The sequence below is a fragment of the Phyllostomus hastatus genome, unplaced genomic scaffold (assembly GCF_019186645.2).
Source record: "Phyllostomus hastatus isolate PE091 unplaced genomic scaffold, TTU_PhHast_1.1 phas_contig_86, whole genome shotgun sequence".
NCBI classification, from domain to species: Eukaryota; Metazoa; Chordata; class Mammalia; order Chiroptera; family Phyllostomidae; genus Phyllostomus; species Phyllostomus hastatus.
The window spans coordinates 68,461,474-68,488,879 of NW_025333977.1; the positions used below are offsets into that span (position 1 = coordinate 68,461,474).

The 27,406-nt window shown below is 36.6% G+C and overlaps 1 protein-coding gene across 8 annotated transcripts in view; it reads left to right on the top strand.

Annotated features, from left to right (window-relative positions):
* LOC123826727 (ABI family member 3 binding protein) overlaps positions 1 to 27,406 on the top strand; it is a 243,861-nt gene that overhangs the window by 95,390 nt on the left and 121,065 nt on the right. For all 8 annotated transcript variants that reach the window (XM_045850740.1, XM_045850741.1, XM_045850747.1 and 5 more), the window contains exons 5-12: positions 5,857 to 6,038; positions 6,579 to 6,634; positions 16,301 to 16,349; positions 17,716 to 17,787; positions 18,289 to 18,381; positions 23,777 to 23,854; positions 26,271 to 26,345; positions 27,074 to 27,148. In XM_045850740.1, the coding sequence (XP_045706696.1) occupies positions 5,857 to 6,038; positions 6,579 to 6,634; positions 16,301 to 16,349; positions 17,716 to 17,787; positions 18,289 to 18,381; positions 23,777 to 23,854; positions 26,271 to 26,345; positions 27,074 to 27,148 (680 nt within the window). The remainder of the gene's footprint in view (positions 1 to 5,856; positions 6,039 to 6,578; positions 6,635 to 16,300; positions 16,350 to 17,715; positions 17,788 to 18,288; positions 18,382 to 23,776; positions 23,855 to 26,270; positions 26,346 to 27,073; positions 27,149 to 27,406) is intronic.

Consider the following 27,406-nt stretch of genomic DNA (forward strand, 5'->3'; position numbering starts at 1 on the left):
AGGTAGTTATGAAATTCATGGAGGATTAAGTCATTAATTTAATCCTAAGGTTTTACTATATAAGCAAGCCAGGCACCACTTTGCAAAGAGGATTAGACATTATGAGTGGTAAGAAAGTGTGAGAAAATAGGTTACTTTCAAGAAATTTTGTGCTAAAAGATAACAACAGGGATAAAAAGTGAGCATCAGTTTTATTATTGTTTTGATAGAATGGAAAATATTTAAACATCATTTAGACTCAAAGAAAGGTCCCTGAAGAAATCAAGAGAATGGTTGGAAAGCAGATGGAATAAAATTACCAAGCTGTGTATTTTTCAGAAGGGAAAACCCTGGAATCAGAGAAGGGCAAGGACAGAGTGAAGGGAGAGAGACACTTTGAGAGGAAGGGGGTGAGGACAGAATGTGTATCAGTAATCACAGTCTCATTAAGGCAGGAAACAACATTGATAAAGGGGGGTAACAGGAAGTGTACTTTGGTGTGAAGAGAGCAAAACGTGTGTGGAGTAGATGTTTTAGGAAATATAATAGTAGTTAACTACATAGAAATGAAAACATTGCTGAAAAAAGTATGGAAAGCCCATAGAGGGCTAACCATGTGCACCAAACCCAGCTAGCTTGTGAAAGAATTAACTTTGACATTCTTCAATTTCCCCATTTAGTATAATTCACTGCAAGTTACATCACAAATTTAGTTTATGGATTTTCTACCTCTGTTTCTACCCTGTGTTTTGCCTTTGTATTTTATTAGAATAAAGTGTCTGCTGTGTAGCTAGAATACATATTTAGAAACAGAAATAATGTCAAAGATCATCTAGTGCATTCCCCTTTCATTCTTTTTTTAGTATATTATATTGATGATGCTATTACAATTGTCCCTCCCCCCCCTTTATTCCCCTCTGCCCTGTATATCCCTCCCACCGGCATTCCCCCCACCTGCCCCACCCTTAGTTCATGTCTATGGGTTGTACATCTAAGTTCTTTGGCTTCTTCACTTCCTATACTATTCTTAACCTCCCCCTATTTTATACCTACCATTTATGCTTCTTATTCCTTGTGCCTTTTCACTCATTCTTTCCCCTTTCCCTCCCCACTGATAACCCTCCATGTAATCTCCATTTCTGTGATTCTGTTCCTGTTGTAGTTGTTTGCTTAGTCTGTTTTTGTTTGTTTTAGGTTCAGTTGTTGATAGTTGTGAGTTTACTGTCATTTTACTGTTCATATTTTTGATCATCTTCTTTTCCTTAGATAAGTCCCTTTGACATTTCATATAATAAGAGCTTGGTGATGATGAACTCCTTTAACTTGACCTTATCTAGGAAGCACTTTATCTGTCCTTCCATTCTAAATGATAGCTTTGCTGGATAGAGTAATCTTAGTTGGAGGTCCTTGCCCTTCATGACTTCAAATACTTCTTTCTAGCCTCTTCTTGACTGTAAAGCTTCTTTTGAGGAATCAGCTGATAATATTATAGGAACTCCTTTGTAGGTAACTGTGTCCTTTTCTCTTGCTGCTTTTAAGATTCTCTTTCATCTTGGGTAATGTAATGATGTTGTGCTTTAGTGTGTGCTTCCTTGGGTCAACTTCTTTGGGACTCTCTGAGCTTCCTGGACTTCTTGGAAGTCTATTTCCTTTGCCAGATTGGGGAAGTTCTCCTTCATTATGTTTTCAAACAAGTTTTCAATTTCCTGCTCTTCCTCTTCTTCTCCTGGCACCTCTATGATTCCGATGTGGGAGTATTTAAAGTTGTCCCAGAGGTTCCTAAGCCTCTCCTTACTTTTCTTCATTCTTGTTTCTTTATTCTGATGTTGAATGTTTATTTCTTTCTTCTGGTCCAAACTGGTGACTTGAATCCTGGTTTCCTTCCCCTCACTGTTGGTTCCTAGTATATTTTCCTTTATTTCACTCAGCATGGCCTTTACTTTTTCCTCTATTTTGAGACCATACTCAACCATTTCTGTGAGCATTCTGATTACCAGTGTTTTGAACTCTACATCTGATAGGTTAGCTATCTCTTCATCACTTCTATTTTTGAAGTTTTGATCTGTTCTTTTGTTTGGGCCATATTTTTTTTTCTCTTGCCGTGCCTGTTACATTGTAAGGGGTGGACCTTAGGTATTTGCCAGGTGGGGCAACCCATGTATCTGTATATGGGGGATGGGTCCAAGAAGAAACAATGATGCTTGCTTGGCTTTTGGCCAGCTTTCAGTCACTTCCTCCACTACCCACAAGCAAATTGGGCCCTTCTGGTGCTGATTCCTAGGTGGGTGGGCTTGTGTACATTCTAGAACCCTGTGGGTCTCTCCAACTAACTCTCCTATAAGACTGGGAGTTTCTCCTGCCACCGTCACCCCCACAGGTTTTTTACAGCCACACATTTTAAGGCTTTATTTTCCCATGCTTGAACCCTGGGTTGCACAGCCTGTCTTGCACCCCAGTTGTTCCAGTTTATCCTCAAGCAAATGTGGAACTGCTGATCCTCCAGTAGCTGCTTTGCCTTGAGTCCTCTCTGCCCCGGCTGCCCATCTCCACCCCTCCTACCTGTCTGGGTGAATGTTTCTTCTTTAACTCCTTGGTTGTTGGACTTCAATACGGTTCCATTTTCTGGCAGTTCTGGTTATTTTTTGTTTTTAAATTTGTTATTTTTCCTTCTTTTGGTTGTGCAAAGAGGCAAAGTGTATCTACCTATGCCTCCATCTTGTCCAGAAGTCCATTCCCCTTTCTTTTTCAGTGAAGAAAAAAATATCTGTGTGTAAGTGAGCAAAGAGACTCTCCCAAGGTAATGCTATGAATTTTCAGCTGACAAATATCCAAACCACTATCTGCCCTCTCTACTACATTTTGAGGAGCTATGTATGAATTTCTTTAAGCTCTAATAACAACTGTTGTCAGTATTGAGACAATCTGGGAGCTCAAAACACAGAATAATGCCAGATGAACCAAACACTGTCTTCAACAGTTTTTGACTAATTAGGAAATGAGATGTGTTCTTAAAATCCAAATGGCTACAAGCAGACCCTCCAGAGGTCTTCTCTGATGATAGCACTGGCCCCCCTGAATCATGCAAGCAATTCAGGATTTCAGAAATGTATCCAAACTAGAGATTTATAATGGTAGCCATCCATCTGTTCTGATTTTAACTTCTCTGTATTTCTTCAAAGTCCTGTCATAAGCCAGGCAGAGAAAAAAAAATCAACAAAAATCCCAAGCATCAAACTTGTCAAAAAATGTGTTTTATAAATCACTGTTGATGTTTTGACTTGAGAACACAGAATATTAGTATTCTATCATGTTTCCTTTTAGTAGCAGTTGGTATTTTGGCTGGAACAACCACCTTCTTTCATTCTGTTTTGCATTGCTTTGAAATGGGGGACTGGAGTCTGGAGAGCAGCTTTTACTAGAAAGAAGTAAGTTAATGAATAGTCTCAAGCAGTTCAGTAGTGTGTGACCAGTAAAAATGTAGGTTGAATGTACAAACACATCTCTTGTTCTCTGTACTTATTTTACTGTAAACCCTCTGCTGAACGCATGGGCAGGCAACCTGTGTAGGTGCACGGAGTGCCCCCCTTGTAAGTCCTCATGCTCTTTTTAAGGCTCCATTGTCACTGTCTTGACATTCTTAATCATTTTTTTCATTAGAGGCTGCATGTTTTCATTTTGCAATGCACACCAATTATATAGCCAGTCCTGGCCCTTGTTTCCAGAGAATCTGGGTTATTGTTTTTGCATCACCAAGAATTTGTGCCTGGCACTAAGCGGGTGCACGATAAACATGTTGATGTGAGGAACATGCACACCTATAGACGATTTTTATGATTTTATTTGAACCAAAACTGATGCCCATTATGGGAAGCAAGATCTCAATTGCTCCCAAGAATGACACTTTTGCAGTTTCTCTTATGCGTTTGGAATTGAGGGGACAAACATAAGAAAGATTACATAGAGGTTGGAGAAATCAAGGTGGGGATTGGATTACAGAATAGTGGACAATATTATGTGCTCTCTTGAGTGTTGTTATGGCTTATTTCAAAGGTGTTTTAATCTAAATGACAGAACAAATGGACAGGGCTTGCTTAAAGCAAAAATAAAGCTTTTACTAGAAAGTAATATGATTGGTGTGTGACTGCCCACTGTGATCTGCCTGGTTAGGAATTTATGATCTGTCACCCTGTCAGGTTACTTTTCATAGAACTCCTTTTTCATCTACAAATGTTTTAAGCATGAATAAATAAGTGGTATTTTTTAAAAGCTTTGCATAAATGCAATTGACCTGAATTTTAGTCCATTTAATATTTCTGGGTTTAGGAGTCAAGGAGAGGCACTAAATTTTTGAGGGAAAATTTAACGTGTAAGGAAGAATCTAAAATAATATGACAAACATCTATGTTTCCATTACCATACATGACAGCTGTTATTTTATTCCATTTTCTTAAAATGCTTACTTAAAAATAAAAAGTTTAATTATCTGCTCCTTTTACCATTAATCCCATTTCTCTCCCTACCTGCTCATTGGGAGCCAATGCACTATCATAATCTTTTGTTTCCTTACAATGCCAGGAATAATATATGGCAACATATTTTGTGTTTGTGCATTTTGATATTTACATAAATGGCACGGCACTGTATCATTTTATAATTTGCTATTTTCATTCAATATTTTGTTTGTAAAATCTCTCTGTGTTGACACACTTAGCTCTCGTTCATTCATTCCCATTACTGCACACAACTGTGATGATGCCTCCTTTGCTGGTCTGCTGCCCCACCTACGGAGGCTGTTGGGAGCAGAGCCAGTGGAGTCTTTCTTTGTGTTCTGGTTCTGTCGTTGTCACAGAGAAAAGTCATTAGCTGGGTGACATGGGCAAGCTAAGTGATCTTTTCAAAGTTCCATTTCACACTTGAAAAATGGAAGTAATAATCCCTACCACTTAAGATGTTTTTGTGAAAATTAAATGAGAAAACATATGCACAACCTAGTGTGTGATAAAGGTACAAAAAATAGCGGTGGGGATTATTGTTCTCTATATATGTGTGAAATATTTTGAAGCTATCAGCAAATATATAACAGTGATTTTGAATTTACATTGTTTGACTTTTCTAATTGTACCCTTACCTTGGCTGTTGGTCTTGATTCTTTTTTTATAATGGTAAGAAAATTTCACCCTCAAAATGTAGTCCTGGTTGCATCTTAGAGTTTCAGTTTTCTCTCTTAAAAATTGAATGATATTACTTCTCATGCAATTTTCTTGGCATGAAAGTCTTGAAGCCATACAATTATGAAACTCAAACATTAAGTATTCATAAAATTATGCCTATGTTCTTCTGTATGCATAACTGGGAGAAAAATGAACACCCACCATTTTCCAACTTTAATTTTGCAAAGTAGCAATAGTAGAACTGAGAAATCTGAATTCTGTCAGACCATAACTGTGCTGCTGCACAATCCTCTAATTTGCAATTAGAAATTAAAAATTAAACATATATAAGGTATTTTTTAATGTTCTCTACAAAAATTTTTAAAATTTAAACAGAAGCTAATATAGAATCCAATCTTTGGAGTAGATGAGACTCTGTGATATATTAAGAAACTTAAAAATACATTCTGAATCTTTCTGTGATTATTTTTATTTATTTATTTATTTATTTATTTATTTTTAGAGAGGGAAGGGAGGGAGATAGAGAGAGAGAGAGAAACATCAATGTGCGGTTGCTGGGGGTTATGTCCTGCAACCCAGGCATGTACCCTGACTGGGAATCAAACCTGCGACACTTTGGTTCCCAGCCCGCGCTCAATCCACTGAGCTATGCCAGCCAGGGCTACTTTCTATGATTTTAAAGCATCCTACTTTGGGTTTTCAACAGGTTTTATACAATTCGCTATAGAGAAAAGGATAAGGAAAAGAAATGGATTTTTCAACTCTGTCCAGCCACTGAAACAATTGTAGAAAATCTGAAGCCTGACACAGTTTATGAATTCGGAGTGAAAGACAATGTAGAGGGCGGAATTTGGAGTAAAATTTTCAATCACAAGACTATTATTGGAAGTAAGTACCTGGAACTGTCTTAAACTTTCTGGAATGTTTTTCTTTGGTCCCTAATGATCAAATTTTAAATTGTGTATTAACTGTGTAATGTGAGACAAGGTAATTTCCAACTTCCAGTACTTGACAAAAGTAAATAGAATTTGTTGAGTATTGATATTTCAGACTCTTTTTTATGAGTGTTTTTTTAAATGATACTAATACTTGATGCCCCCATGATAACAGTTGGTTGATCACTGTAGTATTTTAAATCAATCCCTGACCTATGAATACCAACTTAGTCAAAAACCAAATAACATGTGCACATGTTCAGATGGAAAACTGAACCAGTTCTCACTGAGGCGTTAGGGGGTCCCAGGCTTTCTTCCTCTTATCCCTTCACTCAAAATCTTTACTGGAATCAGTGTTTAAAATAATAGTAAGTAACATAATATGCTTAAGTTAGAGACAACAGGACTTCTAGTTGTTTTCATAAAGATTACATAAGAATTGATTTAGAAGCAAAAAGTGAAAATAATATCATTTTTCTCTTGTTTTTGTCAGGTATAAACAAAGTAAATGGAAAAATTCAAAGTACCTATGATCAAGTAAACACAGTGGTATGTACCAGGTTATTTTCAAGAATGTTTTTTAATTTGCATTGTATTTTTATATTTGCATTGTATTTTTACTTAAGGAAAGAGTCCTATTATTTGGAACTGAGACTGGATCAGCTGATTAGCTATGAATGGGGTGTTGGGTGTTAGGTAAAGTAACTTATCATTTTAGGAATTAGTTTCTTTCTCAGAAAACAGAGGTAGAAGTATAAGACAAAAGCATCTCTAATTTGTTTAAAGTTCTAAAAGTCCGATATTTAATATAGTTACTCTAGAACTTCAGTATTCCAGATATTTTGAAATAATGCTTATTATCTTCTGTCCTGTGGATTGTTTCTTTACTATAACATGTTTCAAGAGCAAATTGGCACATGCTGCACTTACATTGCTACTGTTCAAATCTTTTCTCTATTGCTTCCTACTTAAAAGAACCAACCCTCTTCAAAATGGTAAGGCCTTGGTTTGTCTTATTCAGGTGCACAGCCCCTGCTTAGTGCTGTAAATGTTGATACATTTTACGTGCCAGGCATTTTCCCCCATCTAGTCACCTTTTTCTCTCTTACTTCAGAAACTCAGCCCCTTGTTCTTCCCTTTCCCTTCTTTCAAAATCTGTGCTCAGGGAGCATCCCAGCAGCTATGTGCTACCAGTTGTAAATGTAAGCCAGTATTATAACCATCACACAGTTGTTTGCATTTTAAATCACATGCCCAATTACAAAGCAAAGGATGTCGTGTCACTGAGTAAGTAGAGGAGGCACTTTGATGAGAAGAGTGGAATTTGGTCCTAGCTTTAATACTAGGAACTGAACTTTTCAGCCACAGAAATATCCTGTAGTCAAGTGAACCTGCAAAGACTATCCATGGTTGCAAAGCTGTTCTGTTCAATGTGTGAATGATGTATACAGATAGATATCTTTTTATGTCTAATTAAATAGTCCACAGACTATTCCGCTGATCATGCAGCATTGTGGGAAGAAAGGTAGTACGTACCCCACAGGAATAATAATAATAATAATAAATAAGCTGAACTCTTTTTAGTGACAGAAAATGGGTTTCAATAAAATAGAGCTGACTGAGAAGTAATCTTGCTAAGGTGAATGTTTCTGTGGTTTGAATCAGCAGAAAAGTATGCATACTAGAAAAACTATCAAATTATGATTATCAGATTACTATGATTGCCCAGAAAAGTGTTTTATTTCAAATAATAATATTAAAAAAGGAAATTGCAGGTACATTCCCAAGACATGACATATTTTTTATATTCCCTTTTTTAGTTTTCCTCCCTCCCCCCTCCCTCCCTCCCTTCCTTCCTTCCTTGTCTTCCTTCTTTCTCTCTTTTTGTTGTTCTTTTTTGTGTCTTCCTCTTCCTTTCCTTCTTTATTTCTGTTTTTTTTTGAGTTTTAATTTTTTCTTAATTATCTAATATTTAAAGATTTAGAATGTATAAAATGAAAAAGAAATGTTAACAAAATTACCTATAACCCTGCTAAATGACTAGTATAAAACCTTTTATGGCCTACTATTAAAACTTTGAAATATTTTTTATTTCTATGCATATTTTCATTATAAAATTAAAATCATGATTATATATATATAATTTTATTTCACTTAGTCAAAATATGACATAGCATATTTTTTACAGATTTTATTTATTGACTTTTTAGAGAGAAGGGAAGAAAGGGAGAAAGAGTGGGAGAGAAACATCAGTGTGTGAGAGATATATCAACTGGTTGCCTCTTGAATGCCCCCACCTGGAGACCTGGCCCACAACCCAGGCAACCCAGGTGCCCTGACTGGGAATCGAACCAGTGACTTTTTGGTTCACAGACCAGTGCTCCATCCACTGAGCCACACTAGCCAGGGTATGACATAGCATATTAATTGGCAGTACACCAATTAATTGGCGGTACACCAATTGGTGGTACACCAATTAATTGGTCTAGATGATTTAGAAAGCATGATCTAAACATGCTTTTACATACTCAATCAGTTTCTACTTTGTAGACATGTAAGTTATTTCTAATAGTTTTTTAATTGTAAGTGATCTGAGGATGAACATTTATAAGTCTTTGCTCACATTTCTGATCATTTCCTTAAAATAGATTCTTAGAATAGGAATTAACAGTTTAGATATTGAACATTTTTTAAACTTCCTAACATGTGTGGTCAAATTTCCTTCCAGAAAAGTTATACCAATTTACCATATTGCCAGCAATGTATCAGAGTTATTTTGCTATAGGACCCTGGTTAGTAACATTATATATTTACATCACCAAATCCTGGATAATGTAACAGTGTGAAATGTTTTTAATTGTGGTTCTCTGCTTGCTGATAAAGCAGTACTTTCTTCACTTGTTTATCAGCCATTTGCAGTTTTCATTTAATGACCTTTGTCTCAGCTCTTGTTTATTGGGCATCTCCTGGTGTTTTTATTGAACAGTTTAAAGGAGTAGATTAAAGAACAGTGACCCTTTGTAATATCATCTAGAAACATTCTCACACTTGTTATCAACTTTGCTATGAGAATTTTTTAAATAGTCACCTTGAAATTCATTTAATCAAATTGTCTTTTTCATTGTCATATCTTTGATTGCAGTGTATTTTAGAAAACCCTCCCCTATCCAGAGAGCAGATAAATATCCCCCCTTTTAGTTATATAAGTGGTTTGATTTTGTAATAATGAAACTCTAAACAATGTGGATTTGATTTTGCTCTGTTTTATATTTATATAGTAAGGTTCTATATTGATTAGGTTATAGATTTTTCCTAAATAATGGACCAGTTGGCCTTGTTCCAAGTATTGATTTGTGCTATTCCTTAAGGTCCCTTTGGCATGGTCTCTCTTAAATCTAATCACAGGGATTCTCTTCCAGAGCAATCCTCAATCTTGTTGTGAATGGTTTCCTAGGAAGCATTTATCTCCCAGCCTCTTTGTTATCATGCTTTGTCTTACATGTGACTCACTGATATCATTTGATCATATCCCAATAATTTGTATATTTTGGCAGGATATTTCATGTAGGTTGGAATACCCAGCAAGATTGGGAAAGATAGTTGGCATTTTACTCCCAAAGAACTTAATTTCTTTTTCACATCACAATAGCCATGTTGAAAAGAACCAGGAAGAAACTTCCTGCATCTATTGACACAGAGCCAGATATTTTATCACTCCAAGCTGTGAGGTGGAGTACCCCCCAGCCAGCTCCCATGAGATATGGTCTGAAACTCTTGGTTATTTCCAAATGAAAACTCAAATTAATTAAAAAGTTATTTTAAGGCTTCTCAGTGAGGCTTTCTTCATTGTTACCTCCTGACGTGCAAAAACATGTTTCACGAATTGCTCTTGGGTAGCTGGGGAAAGTCAAAAAGAAACCACTTGAGATAGCCTTGATCATCTTAGTGGCCACTTAGAACTGATTCTAAAAATTGATTTGATACTTTAGAGGAATATTTTAACCCAAATTAAGTCCATGTCAATCCAAACACTAACCCATGTCTTCTCTGAGGCTGATCTTAGAAGGCAGTGTTTCAAGAGATTTTCCTTTTAGGGTTTTAAGCAAAAGACACATTAAAAATGTTTTTATTCATGTATACATGATTGTATCTAAAACTTACATGCAGCAAAAACTACTTAAAACCTTCTAAAAGGAGATATTTGACATGGGAAAAACAATTTGAACTTTAGGCTATCCATTTTTAAAAGATCAATAATACTTAGGTTAGTAAATTGAATAGTAATAGATATTTTCAGCGCCAAAGCATATACTTTTATTACAATGTTCCATTGCTTCTCCAAAGTAGTAAATGATACTGCTATTAATGTCTATGGCTCAAAGAAGTGAGTTCATGTAATTTTTAAAACTTCTCATTCGAAGACATGTTCATTGATTTTGAAAGAGGAGAAGGGAGAAAGAGAGAGAAACATAGATCCGTTGCCTCCCGTACACACCCTGACTGGGGATCCAACCCCAAACCTAGGTATGTGTCCTGACCGTGAGTCGAACTAGCAACCTTTTGGTTGCAGGGGTGTCCAAACTTTTGGTGTCTCTGGGCCACACTGGAGAAAGAAGAGTTGTCTTGGTCCACACATTAAATACATAAGCACTAACAAAAACAAAAACAAAATCTCATAATGTTCTAAGTAAATTTATGATTTTGTGTTGGACCACATTCATAGCCATCCCAGACCACATGTGGCCTGCCCCAGGTTGGACACTCCTGGTACAAGATGATGCTCCAACCAACTTAGCCACACCAGCCTGGATGATTTAATGTGATTTTAATCTCGTACAGTAAACGAGTTAAGTACAAAAATTGAATGTTGACTGCAGCCCCCATGTTAAGCATGTGGCTACTTTAATTGTAGTTGGTGTAGCTGAGCACAGGCTCTGCCGGCACACCCCAGGATGCATTCCAGAGACAGAGCAGGGGTCTCTTCTGTTTGGTTAGTGACTTTGCTCTACCAGGTGTAAAATACTTACAACATTATTATATCTCTAGAAAAATCAGAGAAAGTGTGTATGCATTAAACAGAACCACGATTCTTTCAGTATAAATTGTATCACTCGAGATTCATGTAGTTGAAGGAAAAACACATTTTTATGATAACTGTGCTGTTTTCTCTATGTTGAAAATCTAGAACATTTCTTTTGAGGTTAAATGTTTAATATTAGGTTTCATTATATTAAAAATAAAAATCATGGCTGAAAAGACCTAATTTTAATACATTATCTATATATTTTTTAAATTAGTTACCTAACTAGTTTACTGAAAAATAAATTTTTAATTTTAATTTTTTATTGTATATTTCCATTACCATTTAGCCCCCATATACTCCCTTCCTCCTGCAATCACCACACTGTTGTCCATGTCTGTGAGTCCTTTTTCCTTTTTGGTCAGTCCCTCCACCTGAACAGTCAATTTGGGAAGTGTGTAGCATTTATTAACCAAGATTTTTAAAGTAGAAGTTTAATTAATTAACCCAAATCTCCTTAGGATCACTGTTCCCCTAAAATATGATATCTATTTTCACCCTTAATTTTTGTCCATCAGAGATCCACCCATGTTTTTGTAAAGCCACATCTGCGTTGGCAAAAAGAAACAACATTGCCCATCTTTAGAGTGTGACCATTATTAAACAAATGAAGTGAACGAGGAGAAATACCTCATGGTGTCCACCCACACCCTGGTGGTGTATGGTAAATACATTAGCTGCCCTTCTGTTATTAGCAATTGTTGTCCTAAGCAGAAACTTGAAAAATTTCTGTTTATGCCAACAATATTGCCAAAGGTGTGTGTCTGATTCCTCTGTAGCTTATCAGAAATATGAAGACTTTCGCAAGTAGAATGTTAGATTCACTTCTAACCAGATGTTAGATTGAATCAGTAGGTTTCGTAACCTTCATTAGAACATTCCCCAAATGAATTAAAACCAGAATGCAACATGCCCAAGTCTTCTCATGTGGTTTGGCTCTTGAGCCATTGAAATTTGATTGTGAGCAGCCCTTAGCCACTTTCCGAATGGACAGCTCCTCCTCATCTCAGGGCCTGAACACAAAGTTTAATTTACAGTGAATACTTTGATATCATAATAACACCAAATGGACAAATCTGTAAAGAACAACCTGCAAAGTATACCATCCTGGTATCATCACTACTTTTATTAAAGCTAATTTTTAAAACAGTACCAAGAGGAGGTTAGTACAATGCAGGAAGCCCCTCATCCTGTGTGGTGACTACTTGCTGTGATGATTTCTGGATAAGCAGAGCCTTTGCCAAAACAGGACTACAAAAAATGCTGAATTGGTCATGGGTCATTGCCTTTTACCACTTCAGGTCAATCTCTTCACTGAGTCTCACCAACAGGATACTTAGCTACAATGCCCAGAAAAATGGTAAAAGTAAATTTCCTTACTGAGTCCCCCTGCTCAAGATATACTACGACCTGGGTCCCTAAGGGACAATATCTTGAAACTCAGAAAAAAAAAAACAAAAACCAACAATGCATCTTTTATAGAGCAGGAGAGAAATATGCTTACTTCCTGGTATATGGTAAGCTTTTAAAAAATAGTTGCTGAGTGGAGGGATGAAGGAAGAAAGTGGTATGGAGGTTTGGAGCAGGAATGGGGGGGTCAGCAAGCTGCAGAGAAAAGAGTAAACAAGGAAATTAATGGCCTGAGAAAGAAAACTGGTACCAGGGTAGTGTGTGCAAAGAGCAGTGTTCTGCTGAGGCCACATCAGCCAAACTGTGCAGCAGCATGTGGGACTTTCACCGCCTTGTTCCCCACCCCCATGCTCCACAGCAGCAACACTGAGATTCCTACACACATAAATGTAAAATAATAATAACTGATAAATGTTCATAACGGTAAGTCTGGGATGGCAGGTTACTGGTACCTTTAAAAACAAACAAACAAACAAATAAACAAGCAAAAACACACCGGCTCTGGCTGGTGTGGCTCAGTGGATTGAGTGCTGGCCTGTGAACCAAGGAGTCTCTGGTTCGATTCCCAGTCAGGGCACACACGTGGGTTGCAGGCCAGGTTCCCAGTAGGGGGCGTGTGGGAGGCAACCACACATTGATGTTGTTCTCTCTCTTTCTCCCTCCCTTTCCTTCTCTCTAAAAATAAATAAAGTCTGTTTTATGAATTTAAAATAAATTAAAATTAAAAAATAAAAATAAATACTGTACATGAAACAATATAATTAAAATTGGGTTGTAATTGGTTAAACACTGTTAACTTGGAAATTATCACAATATTTCATTTTCCAATGAGTCTAGGTAACAGATATTTCCCTACACTTTTATAGAAAACACAGGGAAAGGATTCACAGTGTGGATTTCTTCTTGGGAATTTTAAAGCCTTTGATGCAGACATTTTGGGCAGAGGGACCTTCCTGATGCCCTTTAGAAACCTGCTTACAGAGATGCAGCCACTTGCTCATTGGTCCAGTTCTGGTGCATCTGTGGATTGCAGATTAGGCAAGAGGGTAATTAGAGGTCTAAAAAGAATTCGGTTCTGCAGCTAAATGGTTTCCTTATTTTTGGCAGCACATATTGTACATATAGTCTTGCCATCATCTTAGAACATGGCTCTGTACTCAAGAACACGAATAGAAACTTTGTTCCATTAATGTGAAGGGTGAAATATTTTCCATTTGTCCTTGTAAAAAATTGTTTGTTTAAAGCAAATCATTATAGCAAAAGAAATTAAGATTGGCATAATGCAATTCAAAGACTCAACACAACAGCATGTAGGCATTTCTGCTATAATGTGTCTCTGAAAAACTTCACATTCAGCAAAACAGGCACTGGATTCAGTAGAAAAAAGCATTCAAAAATCTTTGGAACTGGAGTCACAGCCCTAACAAACTGATTATTAGCACCTGCGAAGATGGTGTGGTTCCTGTAGCAAGTGGCTCCCACATGACAGGAGGTTGCCACAGCAGGCACCTAAATTTCTGAGAAATGATGGAGGCCGTGGACTGTCAGCCCTTTCGCCGGAGCAGCACTGGTGGAAGTAAGGTGGACAGGTGGGGCTGCACCAGGGTCTAACTGTCCCTGTCTGGGGCAGTATCCTGGGTGCAAGTTTTCATATTTCATTCTCTTATAAAACAAAATGACAGAAATCCTGCTGCCAGAGCAACATTGAAGCTGGGGACTTTTTTTCTTTGTTGCTGAAGATTATAGTTCTATTCCTACTTTTCCCTTCCTCTCGCCTAGGAAAAATCATGGACAAACAATAGTTATCTATTTATATCATTCTCTCTTACCAGTAGTGTATGAACTATGCAGTACAGAAGCTTATGTAGTAGCTGAACGGACTGTTGATTAAAATAACTTTTTCTAATTATAAATGAAGTTCACCCACATAAAGAATTGGAAAACAGAGAAAGGTATAAAAATAAAATTAATATCAGCTTCTAAAAGTAACTACTATTAAAAAAGACTATAATCTATTTCCCTCCAAACTTTTATTTATACATATTTGTTATAAAATTAGGTTATGTTGTATATATGAATTTGCATTCTTTGTATTATGCATATTTTTCTACTTAAATAGATATAAAAAATTTAAACCATGAGTTATTTAATAAAACCTCTGCTTTTGGATAACAAGGTTGTTTTACATTTGGGAATAAATGACCTTATACATAAAAGATTATTTCTATCTTTGATTAATCCCTTAGGCTAGGTTGCTAGGCATCTTAATCCATTAGGGCTACTATAACAAAAATACCACAGACTGGATGGCTTAAACAGTAAACGTTTATTTCTAACAGTTCTGGAGCTTTGGAAATCCAGGATCAAGGCACCAGCATAACTGGTATTTGGTGAGAGCTCACTTCCTGACTCCCAGCCAGCCGTCTTCTCGCTGTGTCTTCACAGGGTGGAAGGGTGGAGGGAGCTCTCTGGGGTCTTTTTTATAAGGGCACTAATTCCATTTCTGAGGGCTCCACCCTCATGACCTAATCACTCCTCAAATGCTCCACCTCCTAATGCCATCACATTGGGGATTAAGTTTTAACACGTGAATTGGTGGGGGGCACGGCATTCAGTCTATAGCACTGGGTCAATAAGTATAGATGCTCCTTTTAAAAAAATAATTTGGTAATTATTTATTTACTTTAAACATAATAATCTTAATACAAAAAGAAAAATAGTCATCAGTAAGATTGGTATTGTGGCCCTTTTATCATAGGAATGTCATTTATTAATATGGTAACATGTTAGTCTCTTGCTTACAATTATGTTGTAAGTATCTTATTCAGCACATCCTGAATTATCAGCAGATCTGGTAGATCTTGAGTATCTGTATTATGTATGCACTTCAAATAAAACATCAAGAAATCAATGTCATGTTTACCTCTTTAACTCAACCTAATTTTTCCCTACATAGTTTGCTGCCTTTCTTTTACCTTATTTCCATGTCTCTCCCATGGCTGTCTTATTCTTGGCTCACAGTTCTGTCTGGTGATGCTATACCTGCCCCTAGTTCAAGTAGTTCTATGATTTTATAACTTCCTGAGGGATGTCTGAGGTAATTTGGGAGAAGGGGAAATATACAGTGTTCTGAGAACGGCCTTTCTAATTCTGAGGTCCTTTGTGCATAAATGCATACAGGATGGTTAAGAGTACAGACCTTGGAAATAGAAATGTCTGGATCTGATTCCCAGCTCTGCCTTCTCTGCAAGGAAATACGTGGCATCGGGAGCTCATGGTGACTGAGTTGCGTGTAGCCGCAGCAGCAGCAGCAGCAGTGATTGGGTACACTCAAGCAAGTGATGTTGTTCAGTTTAGAAAGATAATACATAGCATAACATCTATTTGAAAGGGAATGTAAAGAGAATTTGGGTCACATCTGAAATGAAGTGAAAATAGACTAGTATTCAGTACTGAAGATTTTGTTTCTTTCCGTTGCAATTTCTAAGTAAACTAGTGGGAGTTTTGAAGAAACTGCTTCTGTTAAATCTTTGGACATTTACAGGAAAAACAAAGTGAGTCCAATAAAAGAGGCAGACACATATGTACTAAGATCTTTCCAGCAACCTCTAAACCTGTGTCACAGGAGACTTCACGGAAGACAAGAAAGAGCTACTTTAGTTTTTTTTATTCATTATTTTTAAAAAGTTAGCACTGAAAAACTGATTCTCTTCCTCCCTTTTCAGCCAGCATATGTCCCAAGGAAGCTGATCCCAATAACAATCATCAAGCAAGGTAACTTTTATGAGTCTTTTCTGGATATGTGTTTAGAACTATACACACATGTACAGGGTCATGCAGAAGTAACACCTACTTGAGCATAGTTGGTAGGATAATAATATGGGTGTAATAATAGTTTTTATAGTTTTATTTTGAACATTTCACCTAAAATGTCATATGGTGTGCTTGAGTGTGATATTGTTAAGTTACAGAATTACATGCTTATGCTTTGGTAATAAAAAAGAGTGTTACCTATGCCAGACCCTATATATATATTTTTCCTCGCCTGAGGATATGTTTATTAATGAGAGAGAGAGAAACATCAATGTTTCCCTAATTATTGAGCTATTGCCTCCCATACATGCCTTGATTGGGGGATAGAACTCATAATGTAGGCATGTGCCCTAACCAGGAATCGAACCTGCAACGTTTTGGTGGACAGGACAGTGCTCCAACCAACCAAGCCACCTGGCCAGGGCTAGAATTATTTTTAGTATACTTTTTGACTGAAATAATTAAATATTGCCCATATCTTCTCAACTTTTCTGATTATTGTTTTTCAGAAAAAAAGTTTGAAGAAATTGGCATAGTCTAGTAAATTAGAAGTTAATAGGTAATTTTAGCTCTTGTACTAATAAACCAAGTCACAGCAAGTCACATTGGCTATACAACTAGAGACAAAGCAGTCATAAGTATTCAGTTTTAAAAAGTCAGTTAAATATGTGTGGCTTAGTTTAGTAGTAAGTTAGCATACATGAAGAAAATCATTAATAGGATATTTGGGTTAAGGAAATAAAAATTTGATGTAGCGGTCACTTTAGGGAAAGTTAAGACACCCTGGCTTTAAGAATTATGATGTCTTATTTCATTTCATCATCTGGTTGTTTTTATTTTGACTTTCAGTTTTCCAAATTATTGAACTGACTTTGTTATGTCCAGAAAGTTTCTTAGTAGAAGAGATTGGGCACTTAAAGTTGTTCTTAATTTTAAGAAAATAATGTCCCATGTACTCTGAAAGCAGGGTCAGTTGGTATTGGAATTATCCAAGGATTCTTTGCTTTGAGATTATACATTTTCTCATTTTGTGCTAGTTCTTTACTTGAGTAGGCTGCAGGGAGTGGGGATCAGAAAAGAAATTTTCAGCTCATTAAAATAGAACACTCTGTGTTACAGTTAATGGCCTTTCATTATTCATTACTTGATGCTAAGATGTGCCTCCTAGTTCTTTAGTTTGCTGTGTAGTCAACCCAATGAGTTCTTTTCTATTAATTGAAAAGTTAGACCAGGGCTCAGTTCAGGTGACTTCACACTGTTAGCTTTTTACTGTTTTCTGACTATTCCCCAACCCCCCAACTGCCATTATCTTTTTGTATTTCAACAGTGATTCAGAATGTTACTCACAGGGCTTCCACAAAATCCCCAGATAAGTCTCCCATTGGAGGAACAATACTAGGTGAGTTGTCTTAAACTCTATACTTAAGATTAAGAAAATGAGGCTATTTTTTAAAATAATAGGGCCTCTATGGAATTATGCACTGTAAGTAGGTCTATTGAATTGTTGGTTCATTTCATTTCAACATTTAGGATCCTGGCTGTGTTTACTTTGGGCCAGGAGCCAAGAGCTGCCACCTCTATCACAGTGTGTTAGAGAAACAGCTCTGGCTCGTGCATTGTGGGAATGAGAGCACCTCAGGATTGTTGCAGTTATGAGGGAATTTTGGTCATATTGAACTTCTCTTTTAAAAATTATTATTAATAATGGCATTGTTTGTTCACCACACATCCGAAGCATCCATTTTATAATTTTTTTGCATGCATGGGTTAAAAGCCAGAGGATACTGGTAGTTCAGTTCTGAATAGCTATACTTCATAGTTACTAGTATCTGGCACTCTGACCTTTATTTTATGCCATGATGCATTCTCTTCCTCTCATCTTTACTCTCTTTTCTTGCAGTCCACCTTGTTATTCCTGGCCTTAATGACACAACTGTAAAACTTCCTACATCCATAATGTTTGAGATTTCAGATGCAATCAAGACACAATTAGGTAAGGAGCAAAGTTCTACGATTGAACTTTTTGGTGACTGTTTCTAGTGCTGATATTCTTAGAATATCCTAGGAATCTAGAAAATGAGCTGTTTGGGATCTCAAAGTAAAAGTAAGGGACAGGCATATGCATTGTTGATGGGAATGTAAAGTGGTAAAGCTGCAATGGAAACGGCATGATCACTCCTCAAAAAATTAAAAATAGAATTACCATAGGATCCAACAATTCCACTTCTGGGTATGTAACCAAAAGAATTGGAAAAATGCTCTCAGAGTTACTTGTACACCCATGTTTGTATTACCATTGTTCACAGTAGCTAAAACGTGGAAGCAACTCAAGGGTCTGAGAGACGAATGGATAAGCAATATGTGGTTTATACACACAATGGAATATTATTCAGCTTTTAAAAGGAAGGAAATCCTGACATATGCTACAATGTTGATGAACCTTGAGGATATCATACTAAGCAAAATAAGCCAACTACAAAAAGACCAATGCTGTCTGCATGATGGTTGCAAAGGACTGGAGGGAGGGGAGTTAGTGTTAATGGCACTGATTTTCAGTTTTATTGGATGGTAAGAGTTCTGGAGATGGATAGTGGTGATGTTCATACAACATTATCAATATATTTGATACTACAGAGCTTTACATTTTAAAATGGTTAGGGCCATAAACTTTATGTTATGTATATTTTACCACAATTAAAAATTGGAAAAAAAAATTAGGAAAGATTTTTTTCCCAAAGAAGTTGGAAAATTTCTTTTCCAGAGAAGTTGAAGTATTAAAGTTATTAAATCACATTCTATAGGAAAATAGTTATTTTCCATAAAAAATAAATGAATTTACACTTACAAGAGAAGGATGAACATTGATCAAATTAGTGAAAATACACACAATTATAGATAAAATTTTCAAATAGGGTAATTGTTATAAGTTACACTTAGTACAATTAAGGGACCATGAGATGCTTTCAATAAGAACTGATATAAAGATCAGGACTGTTAGCATTATCATTGACTTGAGATTGCTACAGCTTCCTCTTTCTAGAAAGAACCCAATATGATTTCAGTGTTTAACAAACACAAAATGCAATAATTTGAAGGGAAAAAAAACAGCCATACCTTTTGAAAGGAGCCCAGGGAATAATTGCAGTGGTCACTGGGCTAAGTTAGTTACTAAACTTGAGTGTCAAATTAATTCTCTCTGTAGCAGAGGACTTCAAACTCTATCAAGCATCAGACACCCTGGAGAGTTTGTGAACACACAGGCTGCTGGGCCCACCCAGGCTTCCTGATTCAGTAGGTCTGGGGTGGGGACTGAGGATTTGCTTTTCGTACGGTGATATGGATACCGCTAGTCTGGTTTGAGAACCACCCCTCTAAAGTTTCTGGAGACTGTCTTGGGCTATTGATAAACATGGAAGGAGATGGTGTGATGTGATAGAAATTGAGCAAGACTTAAAAATGCAGAATATTTTCCCTAAAGTCAATACTAGCTAAGAACTACAGCACTTACCTAATTGAATTGGTAGCATTCAGTCAACAGATGCTTCCTAAGCACTCCTCTGTGCCAGAGAGCAAGTTGCTGGGGACTATTGTGGTGAGTTACACAGACACAGGACCTGCCCATACTGGGACCTCAGATTTACTTTCCCTTGTTGGACACCTAACCTCTTTGCTTCTTTGATTGGAGGCAATCAGACTAACTGTTTTAAAAGATGAGAACCCTTAAATTTTCTTAACTATTAATTTTGAGAACCTCCTGCAAGGAGGAAGAAAGCCTTAAGTGGGCAGGACACTAAATAAGTGGACTATTAGACTTACAATTTTAGAAAAATCTTCAAAGCTTATGCATCACCATTTTCTTGAGTTGTGAAAATAGTTGCCAATAAATCTTTGTGATTTTGTGCAATCCTTACATTTTCATTGTAAAATATTTATAGCTCTTAGTCCTAGGGTGAGTTAACTCCAAGAACGTAGATAAGTGACTCAAGGCTTCTGATCCTTAATGTGTACATCAGGCTTGATCAACAAGCTTTGAACTATAAAACCCTGTCACTCCACTCTATACCATCCATGTACTGTGCTAAAAGCCAGGAAGCCTCCAAATGAAATGCCTTCATGAACTTGTATTTGGCGCCAGAGCTCAGGACTTTTGCACTCACAGGGTCTCTGTCTGGAGCCTGCATATTGCCTTGTCCCACACCTAGGAAGCACTTACTCAGGAAGAGGGGGAAAAACAGCAAATCTCTGATTGGTTGGATTCCTAGTCTGTCTCTCAAAACTACAAAACCCAGGATTTGCAAAGGAGACTGAAAATAGCGGTTTTTTTCCCAGACCACTGCTGTCAGTTTTGAATTAGAAGATGTTTTATTCCTTAGTCCTTAGTTTTGAGTGATATTCCCAATTCCCCCCCTGCTTTTTTATAGATTAAACAGTGGATTTTTATATTTTGTTTAATTTTATTTTTCTGATATAGTTCACTAAATCTTTAGGATTGGGATGTTAATAGAAAAAATGCAATGCAAATACTTAAATATCTTTTTTAACTTGTATTTCTGGGAAAACACCTGTTAAATTTAACACTGATGAGTTTCTGACACATTGAAGATATTGATAGCCAGTATGTTTGAAAATGTCCCATGAGGCCATCAAATGTACCATCTTAACAGGCTGTGTTTAAAAATCATATTTTAAATTTACTGTATTTTTAATGTGATCATAATTCTTTATACTAACAAGGGAGAAATAAACTTTTCTAGATTTATTTATCACCACAGTTTAGAAAAGCCCCATTTTTAATACACTAAATCCTAAAAATAATATCCTCATTCTAGTGGGACCCATCATGGGACATCAAGAAATTATTAGCCTTTGTTCTAAGAACACATGGTGTGAATAATGAGAGAAATAAACAAGAAAGCCAGTATTACACCCACATCTCCCAAGGACATACAAAGCATTTGCCAAAGCCAAGACTTAGCTTGCCAAAAAGTAAAGGAAACAACAGTGTTGAAAAAAGGTACAGAAGAATCAGACAGGAAGAGGAATTTCCTGGGTTGTAGGTCATGCTGATTGCACTTTGCTCCACTGTTGCCAAGGCTGCGGAGGCTGCGCTTATACAGAGCTAGCGCAGGTGAAGGCGTGGGGTTGATAGGAAGCATAAAGAGCCCTCATGTAAACATTTCTCCATCTACCAGTTTCTCTGATATGGAGTACAATACTTGAAAATACAATATGACTTTGTAAGAAATTAGTGATGTGTAAAGGATACAAATTCTCTCTTGGAAAGGCAGTTTACCTCTTTCTCCTTTTTCAGCTTAATTTTAAATTAAGGTAATTACCAGTTAAGGGCATGTTTAGGCTATAAGAAGCTAAAGCCAAGTGATTTAGAGCATTGCATAGAAGTCTAGGATCTGAGTTAAAAATAAATTATTAAGTAAGTAAGTAAATAGTCCTGGTCAGCCAGGCAACCACGAAGAACGTAGGATATTATTACTCAGGAAGGGGAGGATTAGCAAATGTGTCCTAAAGGATTAGAGGACACTAAAAAAGAAGAGACCATTAAAGAAACCTTATAACCTTACATTTGGGAAAAAATAAACAAACAAAAAACATCCGCTTTCCTATGGTACATGCTGAAAACAACAGAACTGAGCTTGCTCATAAAAATGTGTAACATGAATGTTTTTTTCCTTTTTTAACAATCACAGTGGTTCTAATAAAAACTATAACTACAAAAAAAGCAGGAAAAAAGGTTGATCAAATTTAGAAGTTTTAAAAATAGAATTTTTAATAAAATTATATTGGATCTGTGTTTTCAGTTAGTTATTCCAGAAATAGAGCCCCTTATCTCCATGCCCTGCTAAGTTAACTTGAAAAAAGGTATTAATCATTTCTGTTGTGCAGACATGCTGTGCAACTTCAGGTGCACATGCACCCAAAACACACTTGGCTGTTAGATATGGCAAGTATGTGGCACATGGGGCACCTATTTGCAGCATTTTAAATCACTCCTGAAAATAGTTAGCTCTAGTAGAAATCTAGAGCTAATCTAGTAGAAATCTATTGAACGCTTCTCTAATACACAGTAAACATTGATTGGCTTCTATTAACATTGTGAAAGGGATGGCCTTGTCCGTCACAGGTAAATAAATGTTTTATGCCCTTTTCAACTGAAAAAGAAAAAAATGGTCTTTACAACAGAGATATGAACCACAAAAGATTTCAATATCTGCATCTTCAAAGGGCTTTGAGAGCACAAGTTAGATCAACAGTTCTCAAAGGGAGCAACTTTGTCTCCCAGTCGGTACTTGGCAATGGAGTGTCCAAATGGAGACACTTGCAGTTGCCACAACTATGGACATGCTCCTGGAATCCAGTGGGTAAAGGCCAGAGGTGCTACTAACCATCCCGCAACCAAGGAAAGTCCCCATAACAAAAAATTATCCAGCCCAAAATGTCAATAGTGCCAAAGTTGAGAAACCCAAGAAGTTTCTGCACAGCCTTAGGTCTCTAAAAAATTCCTCTGATTATAATCAGTTCAAGGTGACATGATCAGGGTATCACAAAGATGAATTAATCCTTTTGTGCCACTAGACTGTTTCAAAGTATTACAAGTAGGTCATTGATTTTGGGTGTAAAATAGCTGAATCAAGTTAATCCTTGCATTTTTTAAATGGGGAATATCTTAATCACTGGGAGTCTCTGGTATAGAAATGTAATCCCTTTGAAAAAGAATACCTACATTTTAAAAGGAATTTCCTGAGAGTTGTCTGAAGTGAGGAAAAATGGGGAAAATTTGATTTTATTCTTTACACTGAATCCCCACAGTAACCAAAACAAAGGTCTTCGTTAACATGTGGCTCAAATAAATTACTGTTTGTTTGCCACAAATATTGTTAAATAATTCAGTTTCCCATGTGTGTTATTTGTGCTTTTCTAAAACTTCAGTATCATAACCTATTACATGTTTCACTATGCATAGTAATGGAAATTTTCTATTCATTGATTTTATTTTAATTAGGAGTACTTGAATATAAAATTCCAGTGAGTATTTGCAATACAACATAGGCCTTCCAGAAACTCTATGAATCAGAATGACTTGAGAGTTATCCAAGTATTGGGTTGTGATTTTTTTCTTCATTCCAATGTCATCTTAGATCTTAGAGAATTACTGAGTGTTAACAGGAAGGAACTCTGAAGACTATCATCTATTCATGCTAATCCCTTGTAGAAATGCACAATAAATTTTTGACTGCCTGGTGGGAAGGGATAAGAGCAGAATAGATTTCTGGAAATAGTCTACTATTTGACTATGTTTTGAATGAATTGTATTTGGACACTGTGTTATAGGAAGTGAGGCAAATTGCTTGTTCTCTGATTTTTTTTTTTAGCTAAGAATGAAACCTTGGCATTACCAGCTGAATCTAAAACACCAAAGGTAGAAAAAATCCCAGCACAGCCCATAACAGGTAATGAGATCTTTGTGTCATTAACTTTGAGAGAATAAGTAATATTTTTTTCAAATGACAAATGGTGGATAAGCCTGTACATTTTTTTCAGTGAAGAACCAGTAGGAAATTGATTTTGATCATAAACCCAAAGCAATAGGCTATTCTAAGTTCTTAATATAATGTTTGGAAAAAACAACAGGTGCAGAATAAACTGTCAAATCATGTAACTGCTATGTAATATGGAAACTGTATTGTTCACTCTGAATGAAAGTTGTTACCTCAATATTCTGAATTTTTTTTCATTTATTCTTAGAAAGAGGGGAAGGGAGGGAGAAAGAGAAGGAGAAAAACATGAATGTGCCAGAGAAACATCAATCGATTGCCTCTCATATGCCCCCAGCTGGGGACCTGGCCTGCAACCCAGGCATGTGCCCTGCCTGGGAATCGAACTGGCGACCTTTTGGTTTGCAGGCCAGTGCGCAATCCACTGAGCCACACCAGCCAGAGCTGAAATGTTTTTATACTAAAAAGTAATACCTGGTTATGGTGCTTTCCTTTTATGCAGAGACATGAGACCATTTTTTATTTCTTCACTTTCTCAAGTGGTCAGTTGAGTGGAATGCCAATCCCTTTACAAATCCATAATTTAAGATATATATTATTTAGCAACAATATCTTCAGAAGATTAACAATCCTAATACAGACAATATATAACAGTTCATTAAAAATACTTTAAAAAATAAATGTGGGATACATTTTCCCCAGTTCATCAGCCATTACTAACAAACATTCAGCATTTCTTCCATGAATGAAGTGCCCAAGCCCAGCCCACTGGGGACTCATTATTCTCTGAACTACAGGGTCTTTGCCAGGGCGACACCACCTTGTCTAGGACTCGGCAAAGCAAACATCTGGCAAGAATTTCCCCAAATCCACATTTATCAAAGTAACTGCAATCTAAAGTGATTTTTTAATCCCTAAAATTGCTATTAATTGAAGTATTAGTGATATTTACCTTGTATTAAATTCTGGAACTCATAACTATTCCAGAGAAGATAAAGATTGGTGGTGAAATAAAATAACTTGATTTCCAGGAACCAGTACAGGTAGGGATATTTCTGACTAAGCAAGAAGTATGTGGTTCTGCCTAAAGGAGGGAGATGGACCTTCCATCCTTCACCTTCATGGGAGTTGGGGCAGAGGTAAAAGCTATTTAAGATGCTAAAATAATGTATTTGAATGAAATTCCTAGGTAGTTTTGTAATTTCACTATAATTGTTCAACACCAGTAAAAACATGGGCAGGACGCAGTGGATGAGTCCAACTTCTTTTCTGCCCCAAAGATTCTACCCGATTATACTTCTTCTCTTGGCACAGTGTCTCATAGGAGAGTCTACAGATTTTTTAGTTCTCTTCCAAATTGACCTCAGAATTTTCCACTTCATAAACACTTAGTCAAACACCATAACTTGTTATTCAGTGTTACTGTGTTATCACAAGTCCTTACCCCGCAAGAAATTCTGGAGTTGTCTAGCTCACCGTTTGTTCCAGATCTCAGTGTTCCTGTATTTCATTTCTTAAAAACTATTTAGCTGAATCCTCCAATAGTTGAATCCTCCAATAGTTTTTAGCTGAACCCTCCAATAGTTGAATCCTCCAATAGTTTTTAAGAAATGAAATACAGGATCACTGAGATCTGGAACAAACGGTGAGCTAGACAACTCCAGAATTTCTTGCAGGGTAAGGACTTGTGATAACACAGTAACACTGAATAACAAGTTATGGTGTTTGACTAAGTGTTTATGAAGTAAAGGACAGAAAACTGTACTTGAAAAACTATTAAAGTAAAATCTTAAAAAAGACAATATAACATGAAAAAAATTATTTAGCTGAGGTTGTCTTTGCCTTTGATATAGCACTTGGAACAACCTTGTGGCTGAGCTTTTGAATTCTTATTTCAATGCAGTTGCAACCTTTGCATATTGACTGCATTTTGAAAGAGAGAAATAATATAATGTAATAGTTCTAAATAAATCTGGGTCATTATTTTATTTCCTCATCAGTTCATTTATTTAATAAACATTTAGCATGTACTGGCTTGCTATATCTCAGACATCGTGCTAAGCCCTGAAGATAGAGAAAGAAAAGGCAGATAAATAAAAAATTATGAGTAATCTTCTAAGTGCTTTCACACAGATCAATTCAGTGTGCTTTTTGTAACACATGGGAAATGGAGCAGACCCAGAAAGGAGAGCCTGGGATCAATGTCAGATCAGGAACTTGGAGCAAGCCAGGGAGTCCTTAACAGACAGAACTTGAGAAGTAATGCACTAGGTGTCAGTTATTAATTCTCAAGGGCAATAAGTGTCTTATGGTCTTTGGATGTTTCATAATTTTATCTTAATTTGTAAAGTTGTCTTTTTTTACCTTCCAGTGTCTCCTGAATCAATTCCAAGAACCACTAAACCCACTGTATCTAGTGCCTTAGACATTTCAGAAACAACACTGGGTAATTCTAAGAAGTTTTTTTCTAAAACAAACAAAACCCTCCCAACACTCACAGAAAAGTAATCCAGTACCTTACCTTTCTCCTCTTCTCTCCCTTCCTTACCAGCAGTAGTTAATCTTCCTATTTCTTAGACCAGTTTCATTAAAGAGTTAACAACATGCCTTGATCCTGGTGAATGACATTTAGGCAGCTCTGGAGACTAGATGCTAAGTGCACACCCTTTCACCAGTCTCTTGGGTTGTACAGAAAAGCAGAATGCCAACCTTTTAACCCAGAAAGCCTGGAGAGATGGCGGAAACCTGGAAGTCTTGGCTATGTCTGTGCTTTCTGCTTTGATTGGCTTTTCCAAGTCTTGTGTGTACTAAATATGAGGAGAATCCCCAAAAGTGTCATGCTTTCTAATAAGAATTTTACATCATGTATGTTAGTTGCTTCTTGGCCTAAGAGATTCTTACTTGCTTTGTTCTCTTCTGAAGAAAAGGAGCAGCATGTATTTTGTTCTGTACTTGTGATGTTGACCGTCCGTGCCACACCAAGGCCCTTTGAAAGTGTACCTTCAAATTTGAACAGCTATGTAAAATTTTTCCGGGCAAAGCCAGCTATTTCCATGAAAGGCATCAGCTGCCCAGTGCACGCTCTGTTTCGAGCATGTATCACATGATGGTAGTTAAGCCACTATGTCCAATCCCGATTCGTACAGTTGCTAACTGAACTCTTCTTTATTGTAGTTCTCAGCGAAAAGACCCCGGAAAGATTCCAAAGTATTCTAATACCTAGGTTTGAATTACCACTGAGCACTCTAGGTAAAAATTATTAAACACTACTACTTATTATTACTTTGGAAATTCTATGCACATTTGAAAGAAGTCCTTAGGCTGATTTATTCAAATTTATCTTCTCACAGGAAAGAAGAGACACTTGGCTTTAACCCATAAGCTCCCCAACACCAAGTTTTTAAATGTTGTAAAAATCTTTGTTCTGTAATTTAGGTCTTAAAGAGTTTCTCTCTATAACAAATCCTTCCATTGTTTTTCTTTTTGGTGGTCATATTTTGATGTTAT